We start from the raw sequence: 10,280 nt of genomic DNA, 5'->3' as shown, positions 1-10,280 counted from the left end.
CGGGCGGGCGGCGAGCAGGCCCGGGGGCCGGGAAGCTGCGGGCGGCGGCGCTGGGCCCGGCGCGGCGAGAGAGGCCCTGAGATGCCGAGCAAGAAGAAGAAGTATAACGCGCGGTTCCCACCGGTGAGCACGTGGCCGGGCCCGGGAGGAGCGGGCCCGGCTCTCGGGAGGCTCCGGCCCAAGTCCGGCCGGGGGGGCAGACGCATCGCGGTGTTTGGGGGCACGGACGCCCCGCCCCCTTCCGTGCCCTACTCGCGTCGGGGCCCCCCGCCCCCTTTTTCCCGGGATACCCTCTCTCGTTACCCCCCCCCCCCCGGCACGTCCCTTTTTGGGACGGAGGCGACGGAGTCCGAGCTTTGTGCCCTCTCCCCAGGCGCGGATCAAGAAGATCATGCAAACTGACGAAGAGATTGGGAAGGTGGCGGCGGCTGTGCCTGTCATCATCTGTATCCTGTCGGGGGCCTGGCCAGGTTGAGGGACGTGGGGTTGGGGGGAGGCCGGGGTCGCCTTATTTAGGCAGGGGATCCTCCAGCCGCGTTCTCCTTGACGCTCCTCAGCTCGGGCGCTTGAGCTCTTCCTGGAGTCGCTGTTGAAGAAGGCCTGCCAGGTGACCCAGTCCCGAAACGCCAAGACCATGACTACATCCCACCTGTGAGTGGCCTGGGAGCTGCGAGGGCCCAGTGGGAGTTCACACACTCAGAGGAGGTGGGAGGCTGCTGGGAGACTAGCAAAGCCTCACTCACTATCTGAACCGGAGAGGGAGGGATTGGTGGCCTCCCAAGAGGGGAGGTTCAGGTAGTGGAGATGCGGTGGAGGTTTTCCAGGCTCCCATCTGACATCCAGAGACCCTTGCGGAGGCCCAGACATCTGGGCTCTATGGGCCCTACCTGAATGCCATCTTCTCCCCACCTCTTCCAGGAAGCAGTGCATAGAGCTGGAACAGCAGTTTGATTTCTTGAAGGACTTGGTGGCTTCTGTGCCTGACATGCAGGGAGACGGGGAAGACAACCACATGGATGGGGACAAGGGTACCCGCAGGTGGGGAGCCAGAACCAGGTGTCCAGGCGGGGAAGGCCAAGGCCACCGGGGTTGGGGGTGGTTGGGGGGTGGTCAGCGAGTGGTGAGGCCTCTGGGCCGATGGACTGTGCCTTCCCGAAGGGGCCGGAAGCCAGGCAGCAGTGGCCGGAAGAATGGCGGGCTGGGAAGCAAAGGCAAAGACCAGAAGCTGTCTGGGACGGACTCGGAGCAGGAGGTGAGTGAGGCCCTCAGCCCTCCGCCTTACCCCAGGGTGGGGGGAGCAGTCTTGCGTCAGGCTGAGCCGGCTGGACCCCTGGTCCCATCCTCAGCTGTGTTGTTCCTGTTAAACTGGGGCTCTAGGGGTCGGTGTCCTGTCCCTGCCTCTCCCACGGGTCTAGGCTCTCCAGGGATGGCCTCATGCTTTTCTTGTCACCTCTGAACCCTGCCTTGCTCCCAGGATGAGTCTGATGACACAGACACTGAAGGGGAAGAGGAGATGTCACAGGCTCCACCCCAGCCCAGCCACGCCCCTGCCCACTTTCAGAGGTAAGCCGCTCATGGCAGCAGAAGGGGCTAACAGACGCCCCAAAGCTGACCCGTCCTTCCTGTCCATGGCCGCTTGGTTTTGTTGGTTGGGGCAGATCTGGGGGATGGGAAGGGAGGAACGGAGGAGGGCTTAAAGGCAGGAGACTGCTCTCAGAAGGTCCCTTCCTCCACCCACAGCCCTTCCGAGTGGATGGGGCTTAAGCAGGTGCTGTATGGCCTGCTCTGGGTCCTTCTCTCCCTGAGCTTGGCCGCGCATTGGTACAGAGGGCCGTGGGCTCCATGTGTACCGGGATAGGGTGGGGCTCAGTGAGCAGGAATGGGCCCTGGAGAGCGGCCTGATCTTTCTCTACTGCTTTCTGCCCCACAGCCCCCCGACACCCTTCATGCCCTTCACCTCAAGTCTGCCTCTGCCCCCGGCACCCCCAGGCCCCTCAGCACCTGATGCAGAGGATGAAGAAGACTATGACTCCTAGCGCCCTCTGCCCCCCAGGCCACACCCCCTTTTAGTTGGTTTTAGTTGCTCTGGGGGGAGGAGAGAAGATAGAGCTGTTCTTAAATTTATTAAACAATTAATAACAAAAGGGAACACCAGTGTCTGTCCCAGCCTATGTCCAGGGCATTGTGGCCACCTTCCCATCCACCCACCTGCTTTCCCCATGTTGAGCTGAGGCCAGAAACGGTGGTGGGCAGGGTAGCAGCTGAGTGAAGGGAGGGGCCAGAGACCACGGTTCTGCCAGGGTAGAGCAGGGGTGCTGATAGGAGGAAGGCAGGCAGAGTGGTGGTGTAGGGCCGGAAGTGCTGCCTATGCTGGGGGCTGACCTGTTTCATTGTGCTGTGTGACCCTGGAAAGGTGCCTGTCCTTCTCTGAGTGGCCTCTTCATGTCTCTCTGGTGGAGACTAGTCTACCCTCTCTGGGGGCAGAGGGAGCAGGGGTAGGTGGGACTGTCGGGCTTCGAAGATCGGCTTTTGAGCAGGACGGTGACACACTGGGCAGTCCGCCCCCATTTCTGAGCAGACCCTGGAATTGCGGGGTCCACGAGGTGGACGGCTGCCTTCAGGGAGGAAGTGCTCGGGAAGGCTGAGCGGGAGACACGAAGACGGTGGGCAGACTTGAGGTGCGTGCGTCGGTAGGCTCGGGGGTGCTGAGAACTGACTGGAAGTGGGGCTGAAAGGAAGGGCGCTTTTAAGGATTCCCAGATTTCTTTCTGCGGTGACTTGGGCAGGGGCCCCCCCTCCAGCTGGAGGACAGAGAAAGAGAAAGAGCAAGATTCGGCGTCAGGCTGTGATGAGTTTGGGGTGCCTGGGAAGCTGCCGAGGAGAAGGCCCTGGAACGTCAGGGCCTGGAGCCAGATGTGTGAGCTCAGAGAGTGGGTGACCTTGCCTCAGGGAGGGAGGGTAGGGCCTGGACAGGCCTCTAAAGGAGACTGAAGAGCAGCCACCCCCAGGGCCCCCAGGAGCCATGGTGGGAGGGGTGGGGGTGCCCACGCAAGTGGGTCTGGGAGGAAGGAGGCTCATCGGTCACAGCACCTTGCAGGCTTTCGGGAAGGCTTGCTGGTCGTTGCCAGGCCGGGAGCTGGAGGAGCTGAGGGGAGAAGCGATGCTCGGGGCTGAGAAATGGAGATGAGGTTGTGGCTCGGATGAGGACACAGAACGGTTTTGAGTTTTATTTTTTTCTAAGGTCGCAGAAATGTCCCTTGTAGTGAGAAAGGGGGCCGGGGATGGGAGGGGGCAGATGCGGTGAGGTCAGGTCGCCTGAGGCCTACTCCGGCCTGACCAGGGGGAGGCGGAGGGCGACGAGTGCGTTTGGCAGGGGCACTGAGGTACTCAGTTTTTATCCGACAGGGTCTGGCTTCTCTGGGGAAGAGGAGGCGTGGATGGGCTTGGGGCTCAGGGAGCCTAGGAGCACCTGGTCTTGTCTGCTTCTCCTCCCCTCCTCCTCTGGTTATAGCATCCCTGCTACCTTTTGGGGACCACGTCTCTTCTACTCAACCTGTAGTACGTGCAGCGACCCCACTCCCTGATGTCAAGGGGTGGGGACCTCACACCACACACTCTGGCCACAGTGAGTGCTACGGGCCAATCAACACACCTGAGCCCTTGGGACTTCAGGTGGGACCGTGGGGGAAGGGTATTCACAAGATCGCTAGCTTTCCCGTGGCACGGAGGCCCCAAGGAACCCACTTGGGAGCCCTGGAGAGGATGACGGTGGTCACACTGGGGTGGCAAAGCTAGCAGAATGTAGGCTGGGTGCTGCCAGAAGCCAGTTCCCGCCCCGAGGAGCGATCTTGGCTGAGAACCAAGTCAGCACAGCAGATCCACGAGGCTCGGAGATACTGATTTCTGATGACACCTGGAACCAGTTTTGCCTGAACCCTGTAAACCTTGGACTTCTTAGTCACATGAGCCAATAAACATTTTCCTTCTCGAAGCCTATTGGCTTTCTGTCACTCGTAACTGAAAGAGCTCTGGCTGATGGGCACCATGAATGGAAGGCAGTTCCCAAAGGCCCAGGAATAGGAGTTCTCCCTAGCGGCAAGTCGGGCCCATCTGGGGACGGTGGACGCCAGGGTCTGCCGAGCTGAGGGCGGGCCAAGCAGGTGCCATGAGTCAGGACTGGAGAGGAAGAGACCCTTGGGACCTGTTGCTGGGCTCTGTCCAGAGGTCAGGTCCTGAACTAGGAGGGTTCACAGTGACAAGGCTGGGGGGATTGGGAAAGGCAAGGAGGCCAGGGTGCTGGGAGCAGCCTCCAGGCAAGAGGCTGGAGAAAACGCAGATGAGGTAAGATGTCCAGGAGCCACTGGCCCGCATCTCTGCTTTCCAACCCTGATCTTTTTCAGCCTGAGTAGTGGGCTGATGGGCATAACCTCTGGAGCCAGGCCCTGGGTTCAAATCCTGATATCTCCATTTATGAGCCTTGAGCAAGTTCTGTATCTTTTCCATGTCTCAGTTTTTTCAGCTGTAAAATGGGGCTAGCGATTACCTATGTTAGGTGTATGTGCTGTAACATATATACTAGTTATTGGTTAGGACAAAGGGCTGGTGTAACATACTCAAAATACCCATGACTTTGAAGGTCACTGCAGAAAGGGCAAGCTCAGAGACCACAGAAGTGTTTTGGGGCCAGGACTGGAGGTGGCCCGTTTGCTCTTCACCTCTGGCAGGAACGGTCACAAGGCTCCCCCTCAGGCTAGGTGGCCAGACTGACTGGCTGGCTCTGCCATAGGACCTCGTAGCCCTCTGGAAAGGGCCTGACCTTGTCCTTTCCAAGTATTAGGATTGTAGCCTCCTGAGTGATGGCAGGGACTCCAAAAGACAGTACTCCTGGCTGGGTCTGGGCTCTTGGTACATCCTGGGGATGGGAAATACGGCCGCGCCTGGCAGGCAGCACTGGGCACCAGGAGCTGCAGCTCATCAGCCTTCCGTTTGCAGAGCCCTGTCTGGGCCTGATGATTTTCTCCCTTTGTTCTCTATTTTCATGGGGGACCTTTGAGCTGGGGGCCAGATCCTATCCGAACGCCTCGGCCCAGCCTTGGCTGCACCCTGGAGTGGAAGTGGGACCAGCGTGTGAAAAGAGCAGCAGCTTCTGAGGCACCGTGGCCGCCAGGGGCTACCCCCCCTCAGGTGAACGGTGTGGATGGACCTAGCCCTCCCCGCCGAGTGGACGGGCTTCCTCCCCAGCGCCCCTGGGGAGGATTCAGGCAGGGACAGGCGATGCCACGGTCCCCACCAGGAGCCTGAAACCCCAAGTGTGCTCACCTCACATGCTGGAGAGGAGGTAGCGGCCCCGCGGCTCAAGCTGCTGGTGGGAATGTCAGATGGTGCAGCCGTGGGGCGCCTGGGTGGCTCAGTTGGTTAAGCATCTGGCTTCGGATCCGGTCATGATCTCACAGTCCGTGGGTTCAGGCCCCAAGTCAGGCTCTGTGCTGACAGCTCATAGCCTGGAGTCTGTTTCAGATTCTGTGTCTCCCTCTCTCTCTGACTCTCCCCTGCTCGTGCTGTCTCTCTCTGTCTCTCAAAAAGAAATAAAAAACAGAAAAAAAAAAAAAAGATGGTGCAGCCGCCTTAGGAAATGGTTAGGCAGCTTCTCCTGGAGTCTGTTGACCCAACTCCCTGCGGCCTGATTCCATTTCTAGGCCCCTGACACACACCTGTTCACAGCCCCCGGCTGGAACCAGTCCAAGTGCCCGGCGACAAGAGCATGAATAAATAAATGATAGACTATTGTACAATATAACAGCATAGGGAAAGAGCTGACGGCTGTGACGGGCAACATTGTGGTGGATCTTGTGGACGTTATATTAAGCAAAAGAAGCCAAACGCAAGAGTACACAGTACCGTACACATTGGTGGAAGTCATTCATATGAAGTCAGGGACAGACAAGGGAAGTCAGTATAATGATACCTTAGGAGGTAGAGGTGGGCTGGTGGGGGGGTGCAAAGGAGCCCCCCGGAAATGTTTTACCACTTGACCTGGGTGGTGGTAGTATATGAAAATACATGGAAGCCGCACATTTAAAATGTGCATTTTTATGATAGGCTCCTAGAGATCTTCTCTATCTTACCTCTGAGCACCTGCTGCGTGCTAGGCGTTACTATGAGGAGTGACGATTATGTGTTTTCTCCGAATTTATTTCTTTTAAAAAAAATTTTTTTCTACTGTATTTATTTTAGAGAGAGAGAGACAGCTTGAGCAGGGGAGGGTCAGAGAGAGGGAGACAGAATCTGAAGACCGGCTCCAGGCTCTGAGCTAGCTGTCAGCACAGAGCCTGACGCGGGGCTCGAACCCATGAACCGTGAGATCATGACCTGAGCCGAAGTCAGACGCTTAGCCAACTGAGCCACCCAGGCGCCCCTCCGAATTTATTTCTGATGGGGGGAGAGAGTATGGAAGGTGAACGGTGTGTCAGATGGTGACGGTGCCCTGGGGAAAAGAAAGGATAATCAGGGAGGCGGAGGCAGTCCTGGGCAGGCAGGGTGGCCCCAGCCATTCCGTACAGGACTCGGGGAGACCGTGGTAAGGTGAGATTGGGGAAGAAAACCCCATGAAGTGAGGGTCATCTGAGGAGAGGGACAAAGAGGCAAAGGGACAGGAGGCGAAGTCCCGGAGGATAGTGATTCGATTCTGCCAGGTTTCCCCTGGGCGCCCTCAGCCCCCACTACCTCAGCCACCACCCCGGAGACTGATGTAGCCGCCGGCCCTGTGCCTGTCCTGCCTTGGCCGGGGCGTTTTTGTGGCCACCTCTCGGAGCCTCGGAAGCTTCCTGAGGGGAAGAAGGGGGTGGTGTGGGCCCAGGAGGAGCTCCTATCCACCCCTGCCCCAGGTGCTACTCGACCTAGAGGCTCCAGGGCAAGGGAGGGACAGCTGAGGGGGGTGACCTTGTCCACCATCCACTGGCCTGGGGACCCGAGACGTGATGCACCGTGTGACCTGTGTGACTACTTCCTCACGTCCATCTGGTGGGGCCTTTATCACCACCTCTCGTGACAGGAGGCCGAGCGGGTCGCAGCCCCTCACTGTGATACCTGAGTCCCCTATTATCTCAGCCTTTCTCTAGGAGAGGTGTTATCACCCCCACTTCACAGATGAGGAGACTGAGGCTCAGGAAGTGAGAGGAGCAGCCTGAGTTTGCTCTTCGGCATGGAGGTGGGCGGGGCTTGTCCACAGGCCTATGTGGGCTCCTGGGGTCCTGTGCGTGGGGACATGGAGCTGATGGCCTCCTCCTCTCGCCCAATAGCCATCCCTAGATGGGTGCAATGGTTTGGCCCCAGGGCACAGACAGACCTGCGTTCTCACTGTTCCAGGCCACGGGCACGATGGCAGGGAAATGACACGGAGCACCCAGATCTGCGAAAGGGGCCTCGTCCCTCCCCTCCTTGGGCAGAGCCTTTGTGAGAAGGGCAGGTGGCTCTGGACTCCCTTGGGGATCTCGCAGTTGGGGAGTGGGGCCGGAGAGGGGGGCCCTCACCTCCTTTCATCAGAGTGAACTATATTCTGAGGTCATATCCTTCCTATTGTGTGTGTGTGTGTGTGTGTGTGTGTGTTCAAATGCCATTTTAAGAAAAATGGCATAAGGACTAAGATCTCTGCGCTTCCCTCCCCCGCCCCGGGGAATCAGAGAGCTGCAGAGGAAAACACATCTCACGTGACACCTGTCAGACTGGCAAGAATAGGAAGTCAGGTAAAAATGATAGCTGGTGGCGGGGCGCCTGGGGGGCTCAGTTGGTTGAGCGTCTGACTTCAGCTCGGGTCATGATCTCTCCATTGGTGAGTTCGAGCCTCATGTCAGGCCCTGTGCTGACAGCTCAGAGCCTGGAGCCTGCTTCACATTCTGTGTCTCTGTCTCTCTGCCCTCCCCTGCTTGTGCTCTCTCTCTCTCAAAAATAAATAAAAATTAATAAAAATTAAAAATTAAAAAAATGATATCTGGTAGAGAGTCGGTAAATGGGAGTCTGGTGCTTTTTGTGGGAGTGTAAACCAGTGAGGATGTTTGAAAAGGCAATTACTTTGACAGCTAAGTGCCCCCTGGCAGGTCCACTCCTGGGTAAAACCTCTCGCATATAGAAAGACGTGTTCTGGGTGTAGTTTGAGGTGGCGAAGAGCCGGAGGCTGTCTGGGCGTCTGTCACTGGGGAACTGCATGGCAGATAGCAATGTGGACAAAGCTTAAACACATAGCATTGCGTGAAAAACAGAAAAATACAGACCGAGCTCTGTAGCGGAGCTGTGTTTATGGAAACTAAAAACAGAGGAGCACAACAATCTTGTATATTTCTGCCAATTACTCTGTGACCTTGGGCATCTGACACAAGGTCTCTCTGCTACGGTTTTCTCGTCTGTAAAGTAGGGACCACAGTAGCAACCCCTTCAAGGACGTGATGTGTAGGTGAGATTTGATGCATTAAGTGCTTAGCACAGCGCCCAGCACACAGTAAGCACCTAATAAATGGTGCCTCCCGCCACTGATGTATGTGGGGCCTCCTCAGGATTCACACCCTGCCCCGCAATGCCTGGAAGCAGATCGGGAGGGCATGCGTCAAACAAAGGAGTGGGGGGCTATGGAAAGCTGGGATAGGACTGGGGAGGGGCTGAAGGGGAAAGTCCATTTCAAAGGCAGGCTTTTTTGGGACGCTGGTGATGCAGTGTCCCAAACTAAGGAGCATGGGCTGCTCCCATCTCTGCTCCCAAGTTTAAATAAAAGAGATTGCCAATTGTCTTCTTCCAAAATGGGTCAACCCACTTCTCCTCCTAGACGGTGTCCCACAGGACAGGAAAACAGTGGCCCTGCCGTGTTTGTGGGATCATGTATGTTTTTCTCACTCACTCAACAAATATTTCGGAGCACCTGTTCCATGCCAGGCCCTGTTCTAGGCTCTGGGGAGGAAAGCAAAAAAGAATTCACAACCCAAGGCTTCCGGTCTGACTCTGGCATCTTCGCTGAGGGGTCCTTGACCTTCGAGCTGCTTCAGGGGTGTCTTTAGGACTCAGCCAGCACCACGGCAGAAGACATCAAGATCAAAATCAAGAACTACCAGACTGTCCCTTTTGACAGCTGCTTCCCCCACCAGAATCAGACCAGGAACTTCTTCCAGAACTCCCTGGACTCACACCGCTATGAGAAGGGCAATGACGGTTCAGGGGGCCGTGTCTCCCTGTGCAGATGGGACCGGCGTGTGTGCAGGTCCCTCTGCCCCACATCCTGGGTGTCAGCCTGGCGCAACCGCAGGACGAAGGCACGTTTCCTGGGAAGATCCGCATGGGCTCCACCCACCTCTCCTCTGTCCTCCGTCCAGGGTGGTGGAGGGGGATGTGGGTACATGGTGATCCGCACCCTGGGATCCTGAATCATGGCTTAGCTAATAATAAATACTCGGAAAAGTGGAAGACTGTGTGTGTGTGTGTGTGTGTGTGTGTGTGTGTGTAAAAGAGCCGGATGATCAGGCAAGAAACGGGGTGGAATTAGCACCTTGACCAGTAAGAGGGGCTTCGCTGTGATTGTCTTTCTGCCGTCTAGACCACCTTCTCTATACCAAAACCAAAACCAAAACCAACCCAACCCAACCCAACCAAACCAAAACAAACGCAACCCAACCCAACCCAACCAAACCAAAACGAACCCAATCAAAACAAAACAAAACAAAACAAAACAAAGCAACCCTTGAGAACATGTTCCCAGTGTGGCGGGGGCTTCTGTTCTAGTTGGGGCTGGCAGAATGGGCAGACAAAGACCAGTGTGCACCGAAGGGCTGGGCAGTGGGTGTCACGAAGGGACAGGGCGTGAGTGAGCCAAGAGCTCAGGGGAGCAGCCCCGCCACTTGATCCCTCCCCCTTCCTTGTTCCTCCTGTGAGGGGTGTGTGGCCTAGTCTCCAGCCGCAGAGTCTCCGCCGAGGCCTGCGCTCCTTGCTGGGCAAGTTTCACTTTCCCCTTCCCCTAGTGCTTCAAGTTCGGTTTCCGCCCGCGGGTTCTCTGCCCCTGCTTGCCTCCTCTGCCTGGAGCCACATCTGACCTTGCAGGGAACCGGGTCAGTCGGGGGCGGGGCACTGATGGTGGGGTAGGAGACGCCTCTGGATCCACACCCCTCCCACACTGGAGAGCAGAGGACCCCATCTGGGGTGATGCTCCCTGTCCTTCACAGCTCCGCATTTACCAGCCTTGTAGTCACATAACTTTGTAACACATAACCTGACCTCTCGGTGCCTCAGTTTCCTTGTTATAAGAC

At 57.2% G+C, this 10,280-nt stretch overlaps 1 protein-coding gene across 1 annotated transcript; it reads left to right on the top strand.

Moving 5' to 3' along the window:
* The first annotated feature begins 6 nt into the window (after nucleotides 1-6).
* Nucleotides 7-3,991, top strand: DRAP1 (DR1 associated protein 1). Its single transcript, XM_029914751.1, has 7 exons — nucleotides 7-123; nucleotides 374-446; nucleotides 558-651; nucleotides 919-1,038; nucleotides 1,159-1,252; nucleotides 1,475-1,563; nucleotides 1,931-3,991. Exons 1-7 carry the CDS (start codon nucleotides 82-84, stop codon nucleotides 2,034-2,036), a joined length of 618 nt encoding a protein of 205 aa, XP_029770611.1. The 5' UTR covers nucleotides 7-81; the 3' UTR covers nucleotides 2,037-3,991.
* Nucleotides 3,992-10,280: the final 6,289 nt, after the last annotated feature.

This window comes from Suricata suricatta, chromosome 11 (assembly GCF_006229205.1).
Source record: "Suricata suricatta isolate VVHF042 chromosome 11, meerkat_22Aug2017_6uvM2_HiC, whole genome shotgun sequence".
Taxonomy (NCBI): domain Eukaryota; kingdom Metazoa; phylum Chordata; class Mammalia; order Carnivora; family Herpestidae; genus Suricata; species Suricata suricatta.
Note: the sequence above shows the minus strand (reverse complement) of the source record. Positions and strands in the feature narration are given on the sequence as shown.

Coding starts and splice junctions, on each gene's coding strand:
- DRAP1 (XM_029914751.1), top strand. CDS start 82: ATGCCGAGCAAGAAGAAGAAGTATAACGCGCGGTTCCCACCG. Junction 124..373: donor ATAACGCGCGGTTCCCACCG/GTGAGCACGTGG, acceptor CCCTCTCCCCAG/GCGCGGATCAAGAAGATCAT. Junction 1,564..1,930: donor GCCCCTGCCCACTTTCAGAG/GTAAGCCGCTCA, acceptor TCTGCCCCACAG/CCCCCCGACACCCTTCATGC.